Source organism: Chelon labrosus (genome assembly GCF_963514085.1).
Source record: "Chelon labrosus genome assembly, chromosome: 19".
Taxonomy (NCBI): Eukaryota; Metazoa; Chordata; class Actinopteri; order Mugiliformes; family Mugilidae; genus Chelon; species Chelon labrosus.
Window position 1 is genome coordinate 8746205 of NC_140352.1, and position 25265 is coordinate 8771469.

At 45.0% G+C, this 25265-nt stretch overlaps 2 protein-coding genes across 3 annotated transcripts; one reads left to right on the plus strand and one right to left on the minus strand.

Annotated features, from left to right (window-relative positions):
- Positions 1-1000: 1000 nt before the first annotated feature.
- On the plus strand, positions 1001-13233 carry fbxo11b (F-box protein 11b). Of its 2 annotated transcripts, none has more exons than XM_084566973.1 (22): positions 1001-1462; positions 2761-2924; positions 3080-3161; positions 3378-3522; positions 3636-3765; positions 4862-4945; positions 5044-5176; positions 5352-5458; positions 6582-6693; positions 7383-7489; positions 7594-7731; positions 7807-8024; positions 8108-8288; positions 8383-8505; positions 8668-8753; positions 8861-8937; positions 9015-9158; positions 9255-9365; positions 9447-9554; positions 9644-9752; positions 9849-9947; positions 10311-13233. In XM_084566973.1, the coding sequence occupies exons 1-22, from the start codon at positions 1375-1377 to the stop codon at positions 10438-10440; spliced, it is 2676 nt and encodes an 891-aa protein (XP_084423099.1). In that variant the 5' UTR covers positions 1001-1374; the 3' UTR covers positions 10441-13233. The 2 variants fall into 2 exon arrangements, with proteins under 2 accessions (XP_084423099.1, XP_084423100.1); XM_084566974.1 differs by having other exon boundaries at positions 3381-3522.
- Positions 13234-13772: 539 nt separating this feature from the next.
- On the minus strand, positions 13773-23544 carry msh2 (mutS homolog 2 (E. coli)). The gene is made up of 16 exons (XM_084566972.1): positions 23326-23544; positions 22856-23004; positions 22485-22772; positions 22232-22378; positions 21808-21957; positions 21483-21616; positions 21063-21262; positions 20425-20534; positions 20196-20319; positions 17345-17495; positions 17149-17246; positions 16597-16842; positions 16101-16305; positions 15757-16004; positions 15149-15324; positions 13773-14068 (listed from the first exon to the last, which is right to left on the minus strand). The coding sequence occupies exons 1-16, from the start codon at positions 23531-23533 to the stop codon at positions 13892-13894; spliced, it is 2811 nt and encodes a 936-aa protein (XP_084423098.1). The 5' UTR covers positions 23534-23544; the 3' UTR covers positions 13773-13891.
- Between the last annotated feature and the right edge of the window lie 1721 nt (positions 23545-25265).

Genomic DNA, 25265 nt, shown 5'->3' on the forward strand with positions numbered 1-25265 from the left:
ACAAAAAGAATCATGTAATTACACACCCTATACTACAATGCAGATGAATACTCTCTGATTGCAGACAGAATAAAAACAAAGGATGACACCTTGTAACTGAACATCCTCAGTAGGATGCTGTGCCTTCAAGTAGCTAGTAGTTTCAGATTGCAAGCGTCTCTTTTGTAGCTAAACAATGCCCTCTGGTGGTCTTTTTACTAAAAAGCAACACTGAGTGATTTACAAATGTATTAAAATTAAAGTCCAGCCAAACATTTCGGCCTCAAACAAAACACCTCCTTGTGGGTTCAAACGTGTGAATGTGGCTGTAAATTGCAATCCCCGTACAAAATGAAGGCTGTAGACAACTTGCGTCCAAGGAGGAGTTCAAACAAGTGCAGAAAAGGGGTTTTAAATAACTCAAGGGATTTTAAATAACTCAAAACATTTAATGCAAACAAATTAGTTCAATTCTAAAAATCCAAGTAGGACGTAAAATTCAAAATTGTTAATTGTTATGCTTTTATGTGCGTTTAAATTAATGAACAACTGAGAATTCAGAAAAACAATTTGCTTTTTGCATGTCATTCACAAATGCGCAGCTATTCCCATCGCACTGTATGTGTTAACACTTTAATAATACATCTAATTTAATTTAAGAATCAAAGTATTAAAGTAAGCAAATATCAAATAAACAAGCACGTCCCTCTTTTGCACTTGTTTTTCCACAAAACATGCCAAATAATAAATATCAGCTTCATTACAGCGGTTATTTTTCAGTTAAACTGAAATTTGTATTCTTTGTTTAACTAAAGTCAAATTCTAGTCTTTGTGATCCCACAATAAAATATAAATTGTTAGATAAAATATACTAACATGTATCCCAGTCTTTACCCACGCATGTATTTGTGTTAAGAGGTGCAAACTTTCTTTATTTGACGACTGTAAAGCACCTTATGTGTCCGTTTATTGACCGAATCGCCGCTTGACCGATTCCAAACCCCAACAGAAAGGTTTGTCAACTCATCTGTTACGACGGCTCTGATTGGTCGCCGCAGGAGCGGATTCTAAAACGCCCGACGTGATTGGCCCGAGCCGACATTCTGTTCTTTTTTTCTCGCGATTGTTTCCCGTGTGGGTAAATGGCTCCTCCTGCTACAGACTGAGACGGAGCTGGCACCGAGCGGTGAAACGGGGGGAGCTGTGACACCACGGAGGAGAAAAAAAAAAAAAAAAAAAAAACGCGATTACACCCCAAATACCAGCGGGTTTTAATCGCAATTGTTTGGGTGTATCCGGGAAAAAGGCTGTCCGGGTGGCCGTTCGGGTTGTGGGCTAAATTTAGTAGCGGGCGCTCGAGGATAGCAGGCTATTTTTCAACAACCAACTCCCCAGATGAACTCCGTCAGAGCCACCAACAGGAGACCCAGGCGAGTGTCGAGGCCGCGCCCGGTGCAGCCCGAACGGAACAACGGGGATAGAGGTAAGCTAGGCCACGGTCAGCTAAAGCTTCCGGACAGCGCACTGTCAGCCCGCCGCGGTCTTTACACGAGCCTCGTTTTTTCCGCCGGACTGCTCGGCACCCCTACAGGCGGCGGGTTCAGCAGGAAAACCCGAGGCTTCTTGCTCTGTGGCTCAGGCCAGGCCGCGCTTTGTTTGGCTTGAGTGATTGGAGCTAGCTACCGCCGCTAGCTAGCTCACCAGGATAGGTGGCGGCGGCGGTGGTGGTGGTTGGGGGTTGTCTTCGCTAAACGTAATGCGTATGTAGCTGCTCGGTCCACATTAATAGCTCATATTCAGGTAACCCCAGCTGGAGGCAATGTAGGCTCGACTTCACGGACCCTGAGCCACAATGTCCGTGTCCCGGCCGCGGCCGTTGCATTCTCAGCTGTCGCTACGGTTTCCGAGGCTGTGCAAGCTGCGGTGTCTTCGGACTGCCATTTTTGGGGTGTAACGTTAACAAAAACATTAGCAGCGAATCGGGGCAATGCTAGCTAGCTGCCCCAGCTTCGAGAGGCCACACCGGATCAGCTGTGATAGATGATACGGTGCGGTTTTGGATGAATTCACAGGGTCCATTTTGTGCGCTTTTTTTTTTTTTTTTTTTTTTGTTTGGGTGCTAATGCAGCCCAGCAGATCTGAGCCATTATCCCCCTTCCTTATTCCCAGAGGCTGCTAGCCGTGGCTTGATTTGTTTACACCGCGGATTTGCCAGCTACGCAGTTCAGTTTCTAGCCATTAGCCGCACGTCTGATCGACTTCATATGCGGCCCTTAATTTGACAGCAACGTAGAAGATGAGGCTGAACCTGCCCGCTGTGGACCGGGCTGGAGGCAAACGCACACCGAGTCATATCTGTTGAGAATATCTAAACATGAAATGCTTGTTAATGTGGCTGCAGGAGGAGGAGGAGGAGGAGGAGGAGGAGGAGGAAGGGGGGTGCATCTGCCATTATCAATCACTAACCTTTGTCTGCCTTTACCAACTATTACCCCTGTCTGCTAGCCTGCGCACTTGGCATACAGCATCCGAGCTAAATGTGCACCATTGTGTCAGTAATGGCAAAAGCGTGTGGTTTAAACGTTTGCTGCAATTTCTGGAAGCTGTGCAGCCCCGAGCAAAATAAATAATGCTAGATGATGACAGAAATGCCCTGTTGTTTTATTTTATTTTAGTTGCATGAACCCTGCTCACTGCTGCATCTTTGTCCATCTAGTCGTGTATGTATGTATGTATGTAGATATATGAATGAATGGGAGATCTTTGTGGTCTTGTGTCTAGATGAGGAGGCTCCTGCAGCAGCTGCAGCAGAAATGGCTATTGAGGAATCCGGACCAGGTGCTCAGAACAGTCCCTACCAGCTTCGACGCAAGACCCTGCTTCCCAAGAGAACCGCCGCTGCCTCTGCCACCGCCTCTGCCTGCCCCAGCAAGGGCCCTATGGAGGTTAGACTGATGCGAATGAGAGCGAATGACCAAATTGACTGTGTCCTCCTTAAAAGGACCGCCGATTTGGTGACGGCAGTAAATTTCCCAGTTGATTACTTAATGCTTGGGTTTAAGTTTAAGTCGCGATGTTTACATTTCCTCTCTTTTCGCAGGGAGCTTCCACCTCATCGACAGAGTCCTTTGGCCATCGAGCCAAGCGGGCACGAGTGTCCGGTAAGAGCCACGACCTGCCAGGTGTGTGTTAAATCTCCGCAACTGGGCAAGGAGAGTGTTTGCTTTTTTAGTTGAGCTTGTATTGATTTTCCTTTTGTCTGCTGGTAAATTGTGTTTTCCTTTGCAACCCATTAAATAGCATGACTGCATAGTTTAATGTGCCCGAAGTGAAGACGTTCTCCTGACGCTTACGGTGTGTGTGTGTGTGTATTTGTGTGTTTTTTGTATTTTTTTTAGCAGCCCCAGCAGAGCAATATCTGCAGCAGAAGCTACCAGACGAGGTCGTTTTGAAGATTTTCTCCTACTTACTGGAACAGGACCTTTGTCAGGCAGCATGCGTGTGCAAGAGATTCAGCCAGCTAGCGAACGATCCCATCCTATGGTCAGTGCTGCGCCCGAAGAGCTGGAAACCGCTCCCGTCCCCGCTTTGCATATCACGGTCATTAAAAGACTGACGGCCGAAATGTGTTTTGTTTGCGGTGTTTAATATTCTAGGAAGCGCCTGTATATGGAGGTGTTCGAGTACACGCGTCCCATGATGCATCCCGAGCCGGGCAGGTTCTACCAGGTCAGTCCCGAGGAGCACGAACACCCAAACCCCTGGAAGGAGAGCTTCCAGCAGCTGGTAAGTTGGTCTCTTTATAGGTTTATTTATGAACGCATGCATGTTGCCTTTAATGAGGTTGAGGGTGCTATCAGAGGGACTCCCGTATCTTTGCGATGACCTGGTTTCTCTTTACATCTTGGTAATTTGTTTGTGACGTGCACAATATAGAAGTCTGAATAGTGTCTATAAGGCTGGGAGAAGAGTGCCTGTGAAGACCCTAAAAAGCAAATGTCTGCGTGTTTATTTTTTTTTAATATCACTGATGCTTCAAATATATTTTGCATCACCCAAATGAGCAATTAGAAATGTGAGTTATTAAGCATCTTTAACCATTTAAATCCAAAACAAGAGTGCAGGGTAATTAAGTCTTCTTTATTATTTTCTGGAGACGGCAAACAAAAAAAAAAAAAAACAAATTTTGTCTGGGGACATTTTTAGTCAAACTAGTGACAAGTAACGTCCAAAACATTTTTTTTTCTCTACTGCTTATGCAAAGCTTCTCAGTTTATCTACACGGATCTGTAAAATTAATCACATCCGATCAGTGTGTTGAGTGTTTTAGTTAAATTTGGCACGCTAATGGAAGACGACGCTTGTTTGTTTGTTTTGCATGCTTTATTATTTGAATACGATAAAGCAAAGAAAATAATCAAAATAAGACGAGATTGATTGAAGTCAGACGTTGTTATGTTAAGATGTGTCTTTTAACTGCATCTCTTACTAAATTTGCTGTCTCTGCATATGGTAGTGTTCTTTTGTGGTTGGTTTGTGGTTGGTTTCGTGCAGTTCGGCGAATCTCATGTATTGCAAGATGTTTAATTAGATAAGAACCAGAAAAGTGCGTCTCTGCGAGTTGAGTGTGTGCTTACTTTTAAGTTTTAGAGTTGTCACGATAATTTCTCTCAGCCAAAAAACGATCACCTGCCAAAAAATAAAAAAAAAAAAGGTCAGGGTGCGCTGGCTGGGTCACGTTTTCCGGCACCTTTTTTTTTTAGATAACACGTTGTGCTTCTATTTAAAAGAACGCTAAAGATATAATATTTTTGAGTTTTAACGCATAGGTTGTGTGAGGACCGTTTAAACGCGGCAACATTGGTTGTCTTCTGTGTTGCAGTACAAAGGTGCGCACGTAAAACCAGGCTTCGCCGAGCATTTCTACAGTAACCCCGGCAGATATAAAGGCAGAGAGAATATGCTGGTAAGCTAAAACTCTTCTGTACAAACGTTTTGCTTTTAATTTAACGATCCAAACTGCAAATTCTGATCAATTGCTCGTAATCTGCCTTTCCTCTGCAGTATTATGACACCATTGAGGACGCGCTGGGAGGGGTGCAAGAAGCCCACTTCGACGGCCTCATCTTTGTTCACTCGGGCATCTACACAGACGAGTGGATTTATATAGAGTCCCCCATCACCATGATCGGCGCAGGTAAGCGCGTTGCCGTCGCTGAAAGGCACTTTAGGCGTCGTCTCGTTGCCCGTGCCGCGTGAAATCAATACCACACTTAAGAATACACACTCAGCTGTGTGTGCATGTCTGTGTACACATATTTATATTTATACACAAAAGAGCGTTAATGAGAGTCCTCCGCTTTGCCCTCCAGCTCCCGGTAAAGTAGCAGACAAGGTGGTGATAGAGAATACTAGAGACTCGACGTTCGTCTTCATGGAGGGCTCGGAAGATGCGTATGTGGGATACATGACCATCAAGGTAAACTTATACACTCAAACGCAAAGAATGGCTGTATATGAAAGACTGTTTTAGATCCCAACCACAGTTCTCCATGGTTAAACTATACAGTCATTACGGGGGAAACTCCAACTTTGTGTCCGGTTTATTACTTATTCATAGGTAAGGGTAAAATAGATCTTTCCTTAATGAAGACTCCTGGGTTTCTGTGTAGTAAGTAAGCAAGATTCACAAGAAGAAGAAGAAGAACTTTATTGTCACTGCACACAAGTTACAACTAAATTTAGTTTGGCAGCAATCTCTGGTGGTAGCAGCTTGAGTCAGGTGTTTATAAAGGTAATAAATATATTTGAAACTGGGGGTGGGAGGGGAGGGGGATATGATTTAACGTTCCATCAGCAGCCTTTTCACAGCCATGAGGGAAAAGCTGTGCTTGAGTCTGTTGGTGCAGGCCTGCATGACTCTGCCAGAGGGGAGGCTGCTGTACAGAGAGTGTCCTGGGTGAGGGGGGTCCCTACAGATCTTTGTGGCCCGTCGAAGGAGTAGATCTTGTCCATATGTGGACCTGCGGAGCCGACAGTCTGCTCGGGCCGTCTTGATTGACAAATGAGTTTAGTAACAAGCACGCTCTTTGTGATGCTCCTGAGCTCCTAATAACAAAACCAAATGTTGTGGTCATATATAAAATTTGCCTCTGCGACGCTGAGAAATTGAAACGGATGCTAACAAATGAGTGTTGTCTGCGAGAGAGTTAAAAGCTTTTATAGCTTTAGATTTTAATATCAACTGTGGGCTGTGTTTCAGAGACAGTAGACGTGCACTTGTATGTATTAAGGCCTTGTTATCCTGTTGAGTCTGGCCACTTCATAAAATGCCATTTGAGTTTATGTTTGAGCAAAAGACGAGGCTTGAAATTTTATTGAGGAAAATCCTAAATAACACAAAAGCCTGGCGCTTCACGTGTTATCGCATAAATCATTTTGTCTTGTAGTGTGACGTATCAGTGATCCAGATTACGTCCTCTTATAATCCTGAAGCATCTGTGGCTCTAATGAATTTCCAGTAGATAAAAGTCCGTCGTGGACGCGTCGTCAGTAATTGTTGCCTCCGTCTGATCCGAGCTGCTCTTCTCTTCTCTCCTCAGTTTAATCCCGACGATAAGTCGGCGCAGCACCACAACGCCCACCACTGTCTGGAGATCACAGTCAACTGCAGTCCGAACATCGACCACTGCATCATCCGCTCCACGTGCACAGGTAACTCGCACACAGACCTCTTGTTATGGGGCTTGAGAATGCACCCTTTTGCTTTCTGAGTCCATAATTCTTCACAAAACGGTGTTTTAATTATGTCGCAGGGTAAATTTGACATTTGCCTCTTGGATTAAAAACCGAAGACCTGTAGACAGTCGTTTGATTGTCCGGTTCTTTTCTTTTACCAGCTAATCCCATTCTTCTTCTTCGCAATGGGGAAGAAATTAGTTGTTGGATTATAGGAGTAGGGAATCTGGAAGAATCTGTGCCAGCGAGGCTCCTCCCGTATGGTGGCCGCGTGACCTAGTTATATTTGTTGTCTAAATTAGAAGCATGTACCATAAAATGTCACACCACATTCAGGATCAATAAACTGTGCGTCCTGGGAGTGATTTATAGTCTGTGGCTTCCCTCCCTCCCTCCCTCTGAGATTGACCTTTTGATATTTTTGTCAATGGGTGTAGTGTTGGAGCGTAGCAGGGCAGCCTTCCCATGTTTTGCCAGTACTAAGGTGACAGCTATTTGCATGTGTGTGTTGCCCGGCTAGTTTCCACACACTAATTTTATCGCAAAGTCTCAATAAAATTTATTGGGTTTATCGTTTATAATGTAAGGTTATTCTTGTTTCTTTGCTTATTTAATAACTTTAATAACTATTGTGTGACCCTTCTGTTGTCCTCTTGTGTGTGTAGTGGGTTCAGCTGTGTGTGTGAGTGGACAGGGAGCGTGTCCAACCATCAAACACTGCAACATCAGTGACTGTGAGAACGTAGGACTGTACATCACGGACCACGCACAGGTAACAATCGTAAACTGGTGTAAATACATGAACATGCACAGAAACATTCAGAGACTTTGCTTCTGACTCTCAGCCGCTTTTGCTTTTTTTTTTTTTCGTTCCAGGGCATTTATGAAGACAATGAAATCAGCAACAATGCGCTAGCGGGAATTTGGGTTAAAAACCACGGCAATCCCATCATCAGGCGAAACCACATCCACCACGGACGAGACGTCGGCGTGTTCACGTTCGATCACGGCATGGTAACTACTGTCGGCGGCGTATTCTCTCGGAACAAACTTCACAGACGTCCTGATTTTGTCGTCTTGTGTTTTCAGGGTTACTTTGAGAACTGCAACATCCATAGAAATCGCATAGCGGGCTTCGAGGTGAAGGCGTACGCCAACCCCACGGTGGTGCGTTGTGAGATCCACCACGGCCAGACGGGCGGCATCTACGTCCACGAGAAGGGGCGGGGCCAGTTTATAGAGAACAAAATCTATGCCAATAACTTTGCCGGTGTGTGGATAACGTCCAACAGTGACCCAACGATACGGTAAGAACACACTTCACTGACGGTTTTGAATTTGTAGTAAATTTAAGGATTTTATTTCATTGATTTTATTTTTGCTTTATTAGGGGTAATGCTATATTCAACGGTAACCAAGGAGGGGTGTACATATTTGGAGACGGGCGGGGTTTGATAGAGAGTAACGACATCTACGGTAACGCCTTGGCGGGGATCCAGATCCGAACCAACAGCTGCCCTATCGTACGGCACAACAAGATCCACGACGGACAGCACGGGGGCATCTACGTGGTAAATATACTGCTAACCTAACGAACCGAGGGCTGATGTGAAACTGTCATGTGTTTGACATCGACTCCCCTTTTTTCTGCTCCGTGTTTTTCAGCACGAGAAAGGCCAGGGAGTGATTGAGGAGAACGAGGTTTACAGCAACACACTGGCTGGAGTCTGGGTGACCACGGGGAGCACCCCCGTCCTCCGCAAGAACCGCATCCACAGTGGCAAACAGGTAAACCGGTTAAACTTGATTAAAACATTTCTCAGGTTTAAAATAATCTCAAGCGACCTGTAACTGAAATCTGAAATCTTTAAATTTAAATAATACATTTATGGGAAATGATTTTCCATCTGTTAAACGTCATGGGCATCTTTCCTTTTTCTTTTTCCCCAGGTTGGTGTATATTTCTATGACAATGGCCACGGCGTGTTGGAAGACAACGACATCTACAATCACATGTACTCTGGCGTACAAATAAGGTGATGACTACCTTCTTTCTTCTCAGCGAATGTAAAGCAGGTGATTGTAGGTAAACGTTACCAATTTGAGAATATTTCTGATCGTTGTTATTGAATCTTGTTGACAGGACGGGGAGCAACCCAAAGATCAGGCGCAACAAGATATGGGGAGGCCAAAATGGGGGGATTTTAGTCTACAACTCAGGTCTGTATCCTGCTCTGTTTGTCTTATATATACATATATGTAACATCTGTGTCTAACCCTGCTCTTAAACCGGACAGGTCTGGGCTTCATCGAGGACAATGAGATCTTTGACAATGCCATGGCCGGCGTGTGGATCAAGACGGACAGCAACCCCACCCTGAGAAGAAACAAGATCCACGACGGCAGAGATGGAGGCATCTGCATCTTTAACGGAGGCAGAGGTACTTCAGAGCTACCGCTGAACTCTAGATATAAGTCGTCCTGTTACGTGTTTCCTTGGGGTTTGCGCCTGTAGCTCATTATAAAACTCTGCGCAGGTCTGCTTGAAGAGAACGACATCTTCAGGAACGCTCAGGCCGGCGTGCTGATCAGCACCAACAGCCATCCGATACTCCGCAAGAACCGCATATTTGACGGCTTTGCTGCAGGTTAGCTCCATACGAGCGCAGATAATTCCTCAGCTCGTGCGTCCCTGTGTTCAGTGCTGACACCAGACTTTGCTTCTCCAGGTATTGAAATCACCAACCACGCCACTGCAACGCTGGAGGGCAACCAGATCTTCAACAATCGCTTTGGAGGCCTGTTTCTGGCCTCGGGAGTCAACGTCACCATGAAAGGTAGGCAGCAGCTTTGTTGGGGCATTAACGCTCAGCGCAGTGTGGTCAAAGCCTGCCTGCTTCCTCACAGCTGTTTTCTGTTTTGTCAGACAATAAGATTATGAATAATCAGGATGCCATTGAGAAGGCAGTGAGCAGAGGACAGTGTCTGTACAAGATCTCCAGCTACACCAGTTACCCCATGCACGACTTCTACAGGTAAACAGTCCATTAAGTTTACTGTGTTGAGTCTCTTTGGATATTTAGAGTTTCACTTTTATTTGTAAGTAACCAAACTGTGCGTTGTCTTTGCAGATGTCACACCTGTAACACGACAGATAGGAACGCCATCTGCGTTAACTGCATCAAAAAATGCCACCAAGGACACGATGTAGAGTTTATACGGCACGATCGGTGAGATGCTCAGTTTCTTGGTGACATTGTTTTTATTTGGGGAAAGAATCTGTGTTTTACTAGCGAGCTTGTACGCGTCTATTTCTGCTACAGCATTAATCTGCGACAGGAGGCTGTAGCTGCTACTTGTGTTCATCTGTGATGCATTGAATCTCTGGCAGGAGTTCTGTTTTGGACATTTCAAACATTTTCTGCTTCTTTGTAAACTAAACGGTTTACTTTGAGGAATAAAAATCGGCAGTATTACTGATCATTTAAGAAATTAAGGAAGGAGACGGCTCGAGTAGATCTCGTCCAGATGTGGAAGCGGGGAGCCTACAGTCCACTCGTGTTGTCGCTAAACTTCTTTTTAATCTACTCCAGGTTTTTCTGCGACTGCGGAGCAGGAACGTTGTCCAACCCGTGCACGCTGGCCGGAGAGCCCACACACGACACAGACACTCTGTATGACTCAGCGCCGCCCATCGAGTCCAACACGCTGCAGCATAACTGAAGGCGTTAACACTCTCTCTCACATTAAGCATACAGACACATTACATTGCACACAGCCATACACGCACATGAACCCACACACTCGCACGCACACATCCACTCGCGGCCACAAGGACCCAGAGAGACTCTGTGATTGCGGCGCTCTCGGACGGGATCGAGGTGAAAGAGGCTGCAGAGGAAGCGGCTTCCTGCCGGCTTGCGGCCGAGACACGCTGCAGCGGCGGCAGACTTCACTAGAGGGAGCAGTGGAGCTGAGGGTAGACTGACAGAACGGCCACAAGAGATTCCTCACTGGAGTATTTCTTACTGCAGTCTGAAAACAAAGAAGAAGGGAAGAGAGGGGTTAAGCAGAGGGGGCTGCTGACGACGGCTTGTGGCCCTTTAGCAGAGTGTGAAGATCTCCTCAGTTCCGGCCCTCTTCTTCTTCATCTTCTTCTTCTTCTTCTCCTTCTTCTCCTCAAGAACTGCTGTCTAAAAGACTTCCTGCTTCCTCGCAGCTGCCATCCCGCAGCCAGGCAGTTGTAACTAGGCAACGGATGTGCGGATGTTGCTCTGTTGTGTGTGTGTGTGTGTGTGTGCGCGTGTGTGTGGATAAAAAAAGCAAGATTGTGTGTGTGTGTGTGTGATGGAGCACTTGGGCTTTTTTTAAAAAAAGAAAAAAAAAAATGTTCTGATCAATGGATTTTATTTCAATGCTTTCTCATGTAGTTTTGTATTTTCAAGCAAAAAGCTGACTGTATTTGAATGTCTTTTATTTTATTATATATTATTATAATTATTATTTTTCTTTGGTTAGCGTCCCTCCTCCCACCCGCCGCCCCCCCACCCACACGCCCCCGCCCGACACCCCCGGCAAGCTGCAGGAACTCAAAACGTCCCAGTGGTGAAGTTCTTTCTGTGAAAGAGAATCTCGTTTAAACACTAAAAACCCTCTCCGGTATCATAGCTTAAATGGCAGGTGGAGCGGCTCCACCCGTGTATAAAAAAAGGTGTGCGTGCGTGTAAATGTGTGTCCTGTACAGTGTATGTTGTGCGTGCGTGTGTGCGTGCGTGTGTGTGTGTATATGTTTATAAGTTGATGCAGTCAGTGTTTCGTGGAGAGGGTTTCAACAGGAGGCGTCAGAGCTCCTTCGAACTGGAACTAAAGAGTCAAGTTTGCAGTCCCACCCCACCCCCGTCCTCCCCCGTCCCGTCCCGCCCCGCCCCGTCCCGTCCCGTCCCCCGTCCTCCCTCCCTGTGTATCGTGGTGACTGTGGCTCCTCATGCAGCCTGAATCGTATGCATGTACCATAACATCTAGACTTAATATATTGTGAAGTATTCAATAACCATTATGTAGATGCTAGTTGGAATTCAAAAAGGGGTATACTTTCTTAGAAAGACAAAAAAAGAAAACAGGAAACTGGCCATTTCTAAGAAAATAAAACTTTATTAGATCAGAGGTGTCTGTCTTTAAATTCACGTCCTTCATGTATAAAACTCTGTACAGCCCAGGAGAGTGTGTTTAATGGTCAATAACTGCCTGAACATTGATCTGTTGTCTGTAAATAACTGCTCATAATTCATGTTTTTTTTACAGAGAAAATTCTCAAGCGGCTACCGATCTTTTTGGGTGATGTTTGTTTTACAGAATTCATGTAAATATATGTGACCCGTGGTAGAGTTTGCTGGCGTCGCAGGCTGTTTGAGAGACGACACCGGACGCTTTTAATTCTGCTGTCACACTCGGATCGAGGCTTGAAGGCAAGGAAACCAGTGAGCTTCACGTAACCTGACTTGGTTTTCAAAAGTTTTGCCTTGGGGTTGGTGTTTCACAGAAACGTCCGATGTATTTTAAGAAGACATGCAGCTAACAATTGTTTTAAGTCGGCCTATTAAACTTCAGAATTAGCCGTAGGTCAGTTATTTAAGCACCATCTCTAGCAATCGATCTGTTATTTAAATATGCCGACAACGAGTTTAGTTCAAAAGCACTAAAGTTTACAGGAACTATTAATATTTACTGATAGGAAAGGGATGAATATATCTGTCTGCTGCATTTTCAGCGTCTGATACTTGAGAGTTTACTGGAGAAAAGTGTTAAAATTTGGCGTTTTCCCTGTTCTGTTTGTTCTTATGTTTTACTATAGGTGTCGGGAGGTAGCAGTAAACTTTCCAAGTGGACGGCATCCCCTTCAAATTTGGTAAACTTAATCCCAAGCAATTTTAACCTCCGCTTTAAAATAATTCGGCATATTTTACAGATTATCAGTAAGGAGGATTAATGCAACTGTTAGAAACAATATAGAGGGGTTGTGACTTACTTTCTAAACAACATATAAAAGAAAAACACCGAACAGTCCTTTTCTGCAAATTTATGTTGGTGAAAGTTCAAACGAAATGCACCAAAACGTAACCTACAAGTGGTAAAAGTCAGCTGAGGTTGTCCAAAAAAGAAAAAGCCAGCAGATTGTCCTCAGTGTGATTTCATGATGGAACGAATTCCATTATCCACGTTGCATTGAGGATGATCTCAGTTACACACACACAGCATCACTCGTGGTTCAATCATTCCATCTGATGTGACAAACAGGAAACAACTACACACCAATCAGGCATAACATTATGACCACCTTCCTAATATTGTGTAGGTCTCCCTTGTGCCTCCAGAACAGTTGTGACTCATCAGAGAATGGACATGGGCCTTCTGAGGGTGTCCTGTGGTGTCTGGTAACAGGATGTTGTTAGTGGGGGGGTCTTTGAGGGGAGGGGCCTCTGTGGATCATCCCACAGATACTTGATCAGTTTGGGATCTAGTGAATTTGGAGGCCAGGTCAACACCTTGTGCTGTTCTTCATGTATTATTGAGTTGTTCCTAAAGTGTTTTTGTTTTTGCATCCTGTTGGGGATGGCTGCTGCTATCGAGGAGTGTCATTGCTATGGGGTGGGGGGTGTCTGGTCTGGTCTAGGGGGGAGGTACATGTCTCAGTAACATCCACACTAATCAGAGGTCCAAAAGTTTCCCTGCAGAACATTGTATTGTCACGAAATGCTTAATGTTATTTACTTCTCCTGTCGGTGGTTTTAATGTTGTGGCTGATCGTTGGAGATCTCTCTCTCTCTCTCTCTGACACACATCTCCAGGTTTAGAGCGACACACAGCTGCGCTCACAATCCCTGGAAGTTTCTGTTAATCTGGATTCCTTGAAAACCTGCAGGTAATCTAGTTAGTGACAGAGCAACAGTCCTCTGACGCTCCAGGCAAACAGCCATCACGTCACATCTCATGACGCACATCACGATCGTGTCGTGTGAGAAAATAACTGGGTTAAGAAAAACAAGAGCAAACTAGCATCACATTTGAGAAAAGTCTTTATTGAAAACTATACAGTGTAAGCGCTCTAGTGTTGTTCCCTACAGTATCAGAACTTTAGCCTTTGCTGAGCATATGATGGAAGTTTAAAAAAAACAAATCAAGCAGTTTTTACAGAAACACAGCGTGCAAGGATCTCGCCGATGTACGTGTTGTTTTTGGCGACCAGCTCCTGCTTCATTCTCCGCAGCTCCACCTTCACCTCCTCCTCGGTCATGGTGGCGACGGGAAGTGACTTCACCTTCTGCAGAAAGTCCTGGATCAGCTTTTCCCCGACCTGAAGGAGAGGGTGAAACGGCTTTATGTGTTTTTGTTTTTATAATTTTAGCTTCCGCGAATTGTCCTCCTAAAAACCAGGGAGTCTACAGCACACGGTTAAGGGAGGGATTCAAGTGAATGACGCCAGCTGCAGCTAATGTAGCCTCAAGCTGAGATCCTAAGAGATTCTTTTTCATTTTCAGACCAAACAGACGCCGACTAAAATGACATCCCTCGCTGACATTTACCAGATTCCTCTCTCTCTGAGGTCGCATAATACTGAATCCAACTCTGTCCCTACACAGAGGACATTACAAATTATACTCTGATGTTTAAATAAATCTCACTGATCTGACTTATGGAAACTATTAGCAACTATCTGCATCTGCTAGATGTGTTGGCAGCTAGCTGCTAACTTTTTATGTTTAATGTAAAATTGTGGCAAAGTTGCAGTTCCTCCGACGGCCACTTGAGGTACCCGTGCCATCAGGGAAGTAAAAAATCCATTGATGGAATAACCTGGTCATTCAGTATATTCAGGTAGTCAGCTGACCTCATTCTTTGGGCAACATAATGTTGCTGAACCTAGACCTGGGCAACTGCAGCAACCCCAGATCATAGCGCTGCCCCCACAGGCTTGTACAGTAGACACAAGGCATGATGGGTGCATCACTTCATCTGCCTCTCTTCTTACCCTGATGCCCCCATCACTCTGGAACAGGGTAAATCTGGATTCATCAGACCACATGACCTTCTTCCATTGCTCCTGAGCAAAGTTTTTCCAGTCAGCCTCACTGATTAGTGGTTTTCTTAAGGCTACACAGCTGTTCAGTCCCAATCCCTTGAGTTCCCTTCACATTGTACGAGTGGAAATGCTTTTACTTTCACTGTTAAACATAGCTCTGAGTTCTAAGACGATGGTTCCCCACTATCCTTCCAGTTTTTAATAATGCGTTGGACAGTTCTTAACCCAATTTTAGTAGTTTCTACAATCTCCTTAGATGTTTTCTCTCTTTCTCGATCCAACTGTCAACTACACAGACCAGACAGATGGTCACTCCTCATGTCTAGGTTAGTGAAGAAAAAAAAAAAGTCCTACTTGTTTGTCCGTCCGTCGCCTCTTGGCCTCGGGCTCTTCCTCCTGCTCTGACGTCTTTCCCGCAGGTTCCTGGAACTCCTCCAGCTCCTCCGCCTTCTCCTTCGCCACGGCCAGCACCGACGGCGGGAAGCAGGCCAGCTCGGCGACGTGGATCCCAAAACTCTGGTCACACACTCCTGGAGACACAGAACAGTCAAAGTTTTGGGGTCAGTCAGTGCGGAGCCTTCATGGAGGAATCGCATAATCTGTTGTAACATCGGGCTCAAAGAGCACATGCAGGCTGAAGAGATTGGTTGATAAATTACTGCAAATGCATCATAAATACATCATTGATAAGATTTACAAAACAGTTACTCTTACAGCATTTTTTTGCACTCAGTTTATCAATTTGTACAAGAGCGACGAGTGAAAAAGACTGATTAGTGATTAGAGGTGCTTTAGGTGGATTTCTGCTAGCTTATGAATGAGCCAGGCTATGTTTTTCCTGTGCCTATGCTAAGCTAAGCTAACCGTAGCGTCATATTTCACAGATGGACATGAGACTTGCGTTCTCATTGAACTCCCAGCATTTCAGCTGCATTAAGCTCATGTGTATGTACTCTGCTGACCTGGTTTGACTCTGTACAGCATCGTGAGCGTGTTGTGGGAGGTCAGGGCCGTGACGTGCAGGTTGTGGACGGTGGGCTGCTGCGCCGCCAGCGCCGTCAGCTCGTGGAAGTGAGTGGCAAAGAGGCAGAAGGAGCCGATCTTGGAGGCGATGTGCTCGCTGATGGCCCAGGCCAGGCCGAAGCCGTCGTACGTGGACGTGCCTCTCCCGAGCTCGTCGATGATGATGAGCGAGTTCTCCGTGGCCGAGCTGGAGGGATGACGACACGGATCGGATGATGAGGAGGAGGAGGTCACCTTTAACGTTCAGTTAACCCGTTAAGAGAGCTCGTGTGTGTGTCCTCACCGCAGAATGGCAGCGGTCTCCAGCATCTCGGACATAAAGGTGGACACGCCCTTCACCTGGCTGTCTCCCGCTCCCACTCGGGCCAGGACGCTGTCAATCACGCTGAGCTCCGCCTTCTCGCATGGCACAAAGCAGCCGATCTGAGCCATGAGAGCGATCACGCCCACCTGCCGGATAAACGTCGACTTACCGCCCATGTTTGGCCCTGAAGATGAGAAAGAGGTACAAAATGTTGTCACAGATCTATAACAACAAATTATTAAAGGTCCTTTTGGGAATACTTAGAGATTTAATGCGTATTTAAGCTTATTTTTCGGCCAATATAGCACACAGACACAAATAGTGACACACCGATGAACATATTGGAGCTTTTAGCACCTCAGGAGGCGGTGGAGACCAAAGACAGAGCTACAAGAAAGTGGCTGTTGGACTTATTGAATGGCTGAAACAGGAGTCTAGTTTCTGACATTCACTCTCCTGCGTCATCGCTTTTCACCTGTTATGATATAGAAGCTCTTCTCGCCCTGGACGAATGCGATGTCGTTGGGTATGAATGCGGTGTCCGCGTCGGTCTCCATGCACGGATGCCTTGCCTGCAGCAGCTCCATGCGCCTGCAGCCATCGGCCAAGATTCGAGGCCGGACGAACGGCACGGGGGCGGAGACGGACGCCACGGCGAAACTCGCCACCGCGTCCAGCTGCGCTATCACGTCGCTCAGCGTCTGGAGGGGATCCACGTAACCTGGCGGTTCGGAAAGGTCAGAGCGTTAACTGGATTATCACGGGCAGGAGGCTGCAGCGTGTGCAGGTTTCTAAATGGCTTTTACTTAGACAGGAGGAATACTTAGAAGTTCAAAGCACTGTAAAAGGGTGCTGCCCTTTGAAGAGAATGTGAGTACAATCAATTAGCAAAGGTCACATAAAGCAAATGGCGTGTAATTAACAAATCCTCATTTCCACATAAGCCAGGGATCATGGCTCCTTCTGTTGTTCAAATCAATGCCATGCTGACGAGACACAGCGAGCAGCATGTGATGAGATTCCTCACCTGAGGCGATGTTGATGATCTCCTTGACGATGGCGTTCTGGGCTTCCTCGTACTCCTCCCTGCTCTTGGTGTACTCCTCGTTGAGGGAGCTCAGCTTGCTGTAGACACGTGGGAGGGCGCATACAAGAGTGCAGACCATCAGCTGACAAGGAGAGCGGGGCTATCTGATACGGAGATCATCGGAAGCGTGACTGACCTGTTTGTGAAGCGCACGCCGTTCTTCTGAACATCCAGCGTGGTGAATTTCTTGTTGTTCCTCAGGCTCTTCTCCTCCTTGCATGTGACTCTCAGGTAGAAACCCAGCATGGCGTTGGACTCCAGCTTCACCGTCTTACCGGCATCCAGACCTGGAGCACAAAGTTGAGTTCAAGCTGAAATGAAAACAGTTTCTAATATTTGTTGCTCCCCGAAACCCATGGCGGACAGTCGGGCAGGTGGTGCAATTACCTGGACGGCCAAGGAGGATCTGAGAGTATGAGACGGTGGCGTTCTGTGTTAGGGACGGGCAAAGTCGATTGAGTCTACTAATTTATAAGGTATAGGAAATGTCCGTATTTACCGTAATAACGCGGACATTGGATTTAGCGACAAATAGCAGCAGCCTGTGTAGTTAATATACATGAATATTAAACATAATAGTGTTGAGACATGGACTTCTATGAACAAATGTATGTAAGATTAAGTAAAGTATCAGCGACTAAATCTTATTTACAGTAAACCGTTGACTTTCAATCTTACCTTGCTAGCTGGCGCTTAGAAAGTTTAGCTAGTTCAAGTTACGTCTGGAGTCGTTTCCTCCAGGTTTTGACCAACTTTCTTAATACAACTGTAAATCTCCATGGTTTTAAAAATCAAGAGCACAAACATCGGGTTTTAAAAAGTGGCAGTAACGTCGATTTTTATTACACAAATAGCTTCATATGCTACGTGACTTGTCCCGATCCATTTTCTCCGTCAGGTTAAATTCAGTACCGAGCGACTGACGTGTGTGTGTGTGGAGGAGGGAGGGAGGAAGAGATGGTTTTGGGAAAACAACAAATGTTTTCAGAAACACAACGCAAGCCCAACGTCGTTTGAAACGTGCAAAATTATTTGCAATTTGTTATGAGACCAGTAAATTACCATGAAGGCCACAAGGAATAGACTGTGGCCTTAATAACGTAGCAGTCGATGATGCAAATTCTTAGCCTGGTCGTTACCATCCTACGTTTCCCCCCAAAATTTGATTTCGGTCTCGTACGTAGTCTGGCCCAATGTAATAGGAATCTGTCTCCGTAATGGGCGGATGCTTATTTTGAGGTTTAAAATCATTGGAGTTCCCTTAACCAATCAGCAACGTTTGGTAATGACGTATATTGTGCGCCGGAGTTCAGGCTCTTACCACTTCCGCTTCCAGTTAAATAAATCAAACTTTTCCCAAAGCCAGTTGGAAGGAGAGCTACGACGTCCTTGCCATTTATAAAATTGACAAGACAAGACTCTTGTTCTGGTTTTAATTCCGTGATGCTCTCGAGAGTTGAGACAACTTCACGGATGGCTTCTAGCGTCTCTTCCTCCGTCGCCATTGTTGCTATGCTGTTGAACTACAAGCTTCGCTGGACTACAAGCAACTCGGCATGCGAGTTCCGCGTCATCGCTCAACTGTTCGCTGATTGGCGCGGTTACACGCGAACCGCGGAAGTGCAATTGGGCCAGACTCCGGGCCAGACCGAAATCAAATTTTGGGCGGAAACGTAGGATGGTAACGACCAGGCTAGCAAATTCTAGTCAGTAATAGTGTTAGTCAAAATACATTTTACTTAGGGATGCACCGATCCGATATTGGTATCGGGTATCGGCCCCGATATTGGAAAAAATAGCTGGATCGGGTATCGGTAAAATTAACCGATCCACGGGCCGATCCAGTTTTCTTTTCTTTTCTTTTCTTTTTTTCTTTTCCTCCGTCGCAGCAAATCCTTCGTCATTCGTTAGCAGCATGGTGGAACGAGTTGGAGATCCTGTAGTAGTCCAGTAGGTGGCGGTATGTCGTAAAGATATGATCCGCCATTAAACAGAAGAAGAAGAAGAAGAACGAGCTGGAGCGTTTAACATGGAGCGAGCGAAAGAGTCGGGTGTGTGGAGGCATTTCACGGGTTATATTCTCAGGTTCAGCTGCTTTTGTATTTTGAATTCCTGCAGTACTTTGCACTTAATATATGTTTTACATGTTTACAGTGTTTGGTAACTTGTTTTGATTACTGTTTTGTTTCTACTACTACATTTTATTTATTTAAATTTATTTTAAGAAGTTTGATTACATTTTATTTTCAATTTGGATGCACAATTGTTCAAATAACAAATAAATAAGTATTCAATACATTACATCTATGTTATTTTGTCTTAGTTAGGAAAGTCTGGTGCCTTTAGATTCTTCTACATGGTGGAAGGAAGGTATAAGGTGGAAGGTATGCAGTTTATTATATTAATTCAACGGGATCGGATCGGTATCGGGTATCGACAGATATACAAAGCCCAGGCATCGGTATCGGTATCGGTATCGGGACTGAAAAAGTCGGATCGGTGCATCCCTAATTTTACTACTAAATAACCTTTTTTTTAAAGCAAAGTGACACTGAATTTAAGCTGAAGTAAATAAACGTTTAAATGTGTCCTATATTTCCTTCCTGGCTATTCTGTTTGTTTCTCAGGGTTTTATTTTTAATTCTAAAGTCTATTTTGACTCATTCATAAAACTGTATTTAATCACATGACGACTGACTGGTGTGACTGACTCGCTTTGGCCTTTTGTTTGACTGTGTGTGTGGTCTCATTTTTATTACGTTGTGGGGACCAAACCCTTTCAGATTACCAACACAATGGAGCCATGTCGTCCTTGTGAGGCCATTTCCTTAAACTTTTTTGGGGTTAAAACCTGTGAAGACTTGGTTGTAGGCTAAAATCAGAGGAAGGTCAGTAAGGGGCTAGGGAATGCTTTATATCAAGGGAAAGTCCTTTTGAAAATAAAGAAGGTGTGTGTGTCTGTGTGAGTGAGCGGGCGCTGTGATCACCTAGCTCTCTGGCTGCACTGTTCAGCACCGCCTGCATGCTCTTCTCCAGCGTGTCCATCTTTTCTCTCAGCTCGCTCAGCACCGGATCAAACGACGCCTTGACCAGGAACTCGTGGTGGTCGATCTACACGCAAAAAAAAAAAAAAAAAAAAAGGTTAATTTTGATAATATGCAAACAAAAAGCTTAACATAATATTCTTACATTTTACAATATACTGAAGAAACAGACCTGGTTCATGTCCAGCGTGGTTTCAATCATCTCCTGGTACTTAACGAAGTCACTCTGCAGGTCTCTGAGAGGGGAGAGGAACACTGCATGCAGCAGCACCTGGTAGCTGCCTACAAAACAAAACATAAATGCAAATCTGATCCAATTAAACTGTTTATATGCTTCCCACAACTTTATTGACAACACTGAAGTCATTCAACAGAAGAAGATGTCCAATATGAACCCATGTTTGAACAACTGGTTGTTTGGCTTCCTCCATGTTTTTGCCCATCCTAGAAACTCGTCACGTCAGCTGATGTTTTCACCACGTGGGGATTTAATCCAACCAGAGATGAAACCGACTGGATAAAGTGTTTACATCGTTCTGTTTTAACACCTTGCAATTAAAACGAAATCCTTTCCATCAAGTCTGTTAATGTCTGAGACAATTACACAAGGCTTTTCCATTCTGATTGGGCCATTATTCCAGTTATTAGCAGAATAGCGCAATCAATTTAAGCATCTGCCAAATTAAAGCAGGTACACTCCTGCAGAACAGATGCTGCAAAGACAATCCTTTTCTGAATACAAATACAGAGCTTTCCTAGCTATGCAGAGCACACACACACACACTGCATCCGCTGCAGGTTTGAGCGTACCTGAGTACCTCTCCAGGGCTGCGATGAGGGCAGGGATCTGGCTCACGGCCTGGTAGACACGGTAGCAGTCCTGCAGAGTCGCAGTGTGGCGGTGAAACTTCTTGGCCAGGCGGTGGAGATCGGGAAACCGCCGCAGCAAATCCTCCTGACAGGTCTGCCTCAGCTCGGAGTCGCACACAAAACTCTCCACCAGGTCCAGCCTACACAAACACACACGAGTCCACGAGGTACAGTCAGTGCAATGAATGCAGACATCATATATTATGTCTCTGTATCCAGTAGCTGTTGATACGTGTTTTCACCTACTATGATTCAATAAACTGATTTAATGGAGGTCCTCTGTCAAATTTAATATAGGTGAAAATCTAATAAGATGAATACGATTTCAGAAACTGTTAAAATGAACAGATCCTGTATTACCTCTCCTCTATTCTGGTTTTGTCCATGAGCGGTTGTTTGATCCACTGGTTGACCAGCCGCTGACCCTGAGGCGTACGGCATTTGTTCAACAGCCCGGCCAATGAATGAGCTCCACTGGTGTCGTCAGGTGAACCCTGCAGGAGGCAGTTCACATGTTTTAATCACAAACAACTCAGACAATCATTCTGATATTATTTGACCCAGTATCTAAGAGGAATGTCTGGATGTCATAATACATGAGTGTCTTGTACTTCATGTTGTTCTCCAGAAATTTATTTCAGTCGCGTAAACATGAGTGTGTGCGTCTCCGGTCGTGGTCGCTCACCTGGAAGAGGTTAAGGGCTCCGACGGCAGCGTTGTCCAGCCTCATGTACTGACCCAGGTCCAGAGTGGTCAGACTGAAGGAGTTGAAGTTGGACTCGTCGGAGAGCAGCTCAAGGAAACGCACAACTGCAGCCAAACACGACATAGCCACCTGTGAATCAAAACAGAGGCTCCTGTCAAACATTGAACTCTTATACCATTTAATTATTATGCTTTCATACTATATGCAGACAGTGCAAGTGTATAATAACGCCATCTTCATATTTTAACATGTTGTTTCTGACCACTCACAAATGAAACGTCAATAGGGGCCAAACTGGCTTAGAGCATCTCTGACAAAGGTTCAAAGAAGGGCAGGGAGTTTGGGGATGTACTACGACAGGTCTGATCCGTGACTACAGGAGGTTTTTTTCCCTTTCGTTCACCTGTTTGTCCAGCTCAGGCAGCGTGTTGCTGGCCACAGTCTCTCCTCTCTTGGCTCTCAGCAGCCTGTTGAGATCTTGGACCATGTCCTTGCTGCTGAAATCTGCTCTCTTTCTGTCAGATACCAGCACACCTCCACGCTCTACCACCTGCAAAAGCACACGACAACAAGGGCATTCTTGAGCTTATGATCAGTCAGCGTGCACTAAAATTGAAAAATGCATCTTATAAGCGTACAAATATAAAGTTACATACCTCCCGCAGTTTGTTCCCATCAGCGTTGCCTTCACCCTGGGCTAACAGACACTCTTTGGGGCTGATCTGGACGAGCAGGGACTCCAGGTTGGAGAAGATCTCGTTGTCTGGAAACTCACAAACGCCCATCGTCCTCTGGGCTGCATCTACGTAGCCGACGCCGACCACGCGCTGTCCGTCAGCCCCTGTTGCAAACCGCACGGCTACGACTCCCGCGCAGCCCTCTGCTCCGGTTCCTCCACCACCAAACAGGATCTCTTCCAGCTGTGTCAAGTTTCCTGGAGAGGCCTGCGTGGAGAGGAAACAGGCATGGTTTTTTTATATTTTGCACAAATAGGAACCATGCCAACACTTCACAGTCAAAGCAATACCTTGTATTCGATCTTCCAGTCGTGCTCCTTGCTGCTCTTGCTCTGATTTCTGTACACCTCCACTCTGTACTGCCTCACCAGCAGCAAGTCTTTTACAAAGGCCTCAAAGTTCAGCCTGCTCAGGATCACACTCTCTAGCTTGCGACTCCCTGTTGATCAACACATTAGCATTAGCAAAGACAGTCTCTAGATTTATTAATTACAGGAATGTTATGCACTCTTAATAAAACACATTAGGAGTTGTTTTTTTAATGAAATACTCATTTAAAGTCATTTTTTGAGCATACAATAGTCTGCAGGACAGCAGTTAGCTAGTGGATTAATTTGTAGCTAGCTTAGCTTGTGCTACATTTAAGCCTCTAAAATGCTTCAAACAACACGCATCTGAATCAACATGCTAAACAGCAAACGAAGCCTCCAAGCTTCAGCTAAGTTGTCTACACGCACAGTTAGCCTGCACGCTAGCTTACCTGAGCCCAAGTATTTGATGACCCCGTTCGTCTTGAAAACTTCCTTCGCCGCGAATATGGCGTCTTTCCCGTGCACGGTATAGTAGTCGTTGCGGTCAAACACCCTGAACGTCGTGTCCGGTTTCTCCGGCATGGAGAAAATGAAGTTGATGAAGCCGTGCTCGGCCGCGCTGTCCATGGACAGGGTCTGCTTCGGTTGCACCGCCATGCTGGAATCTCCCGCCACTGCCGCGGCACAAACAGGAAGCGACGTTCTTCTTCTTCTTCTTCTTTGGGGTTTTACGGCAGCCGGCATCCAAAAAGTTGCATTGCTGCCATCTGCAGGACTAGCACCTTAGTGCACTATATTCTGCTATATAGACCAGAATCTATTAAAAATTTGAAAAAACACCGTTTTCCCCTCCTGCTTGACCCTACTTCTAAAATATTTTTCAAAGATACTTCTTTCAATCCCATTTCACGCATTTCTCTGACAAGTTCTTGTCTTTGGAGGACGTAATTTCTACAATAAATCAACACATGTTGTACTGTCTCAGGTTCCTGGCATGAACACAAACCATTCTGATGTTTTCCTAAAATAAATAACGTGCTGTTCAGAAACGTGTGACCAATCCTCATCCTAGAAATAATTACCTGCTCCTTACGTCTCATTCCTTCTCTTTTAAAAACATTAACTGAGTCAGTTACCTTGCTAGATAATGAGAATAGGTGCCTCCCTTTGGTTTCTTGTTCCCAGAGCTGTTGCCATTTTAAAATGGTTTCCTGCCACACAATACTTTTACCCTCAGCCTTGGATAAATTTATGTTGACATCTATGTTTTCCTTTTGAGCAGCTTCCTTAGCCAATTTATCAACTTTTTCATTTGTTACAATACCTACATGAGCTGGGACCCATATGAATGATATTTCTACTCCTCTCATTTTCACATCTCTAATTGCCAGAAGTATATCATATACAAGGTCTTGTCGACTCTTTGATGACCCTTTCCCAATACTATTGATAGCTGACACAGAGTCACTACATATCAACACTTTATGGTCTTGAATCTGTTCAGTCCATTGCACAGCCATCAAGATTGCAAATAATTCAACTGTGAACACACTTAGAAAATTTGAGGTTCTCTTAAAAGCTTGAACATTCCACCTCTGAACAACAAAAGCTGCTCCTGTAGCACCTGTTTCTTGATCCTTTGACCCATCAGTGAAAATTAATATGTGTTCCTGATATCTTTCACTTATATGACACTGGAATTCATGTACCAAATTTGACTCTGGGTTTTTTAACTTAATCCCAAGTATCTCTAGGTCAGTCTTTGGGACCTCCAACTGCCATAAAGGAACTGATGGCCACAGTACTCCTGGACAAAAGGTCTTATCCCGTATAGCCATTTCCTGTGCCAATGTCTCCCCTGTCCATCCAAAACTTGTAATTCTTGCCCTCCCTCTCTCCCAGCTTGACTGAATTGCTATTTTAACTGGATGAACATCCCTTTGGCCCATCAAATTAACCCAATAGTTAGCCTGCAGCTGCTTTCTCCTCAAATAGAGTGGCATTTCTCCTATTTCTACCTGTAAGGAACATACTGGAGAAGATCGCACAGCTCCTGTACATATTCTTAATGCCTTAGCTTGAACTACATCTAACTCAGCTAAAACTGACTTGGCTGCAGATCCATAAATCAAACACCCATATTCAATTCTTGCTCTGATTAAATATATATAAATTTGCTTCAAGGAAACTACATCTGTTCCCCATTCTGTTCCAACAAGACATCTCATTAAATTCATTACCCTCTTACATTTATCTGCTACTTTTAAAACATGCTCCCTCCATGTAAGTCTAGTGTCAAAGACCACACCAAGAAATTTAAAGCTATTTACCCTTTCCAAATTCCTACCATACAGTTTCAATTTTATACTTTCATCAACTTTCTTCCTAG

What these genes read in the sequence shown, in the direction of transcription:
- fbxo11b (XM_084566973.1), top strand. Translation starts at nt 1,375, where the DNA reads ATGAACTCCGTCAGAGCCACCAACAGGAGACCCAGGCGAGTGTCGAGG. An exon ending in GCATCCACAGTGGCAAACAG is followed by an intron (nt 8,506 to 8,667) that starts GTAAACCGGTTA and finishes CTTTTTCCCCAG; the next exon opens with GTTGGTGTATATTTCTATGA. An exon ending in GATTTTAGTCTACAACTCAG is followed by an intron (nt 8,938 to 9,014) that starts GTCTGTATCCTG and finishes TAAACCGGACAG; the next exon opens with GTCTGGGCTTCATCGAGGAC.
- msh2 (XM_084566972.1), bottom strand. Translation starts at nt 23,533, where the DNA reads ATGGCGGTGCAACCGAAGCAGACCCTGTCCATGGACAGCGCGGCCGAG. An exon ending in TGCCTGAGCTGGACAAACAG is followed by an intron (nt 21,958 to 22,231) that starts GTGAACGAAAGG and finishes TTTGATTCACAG; the next exon opens with GTGGCTATGTCGTGTTTGGC. An exon ending in CAGTGCAGCCAGAGAGCTAG is followed by an intron (nt 17,496 to 20,195) that starts GTGATCACAGCG and finishes TTTGTGCTCCAG; the next exon opens with GTCTGGATGCCGGTAAGACG.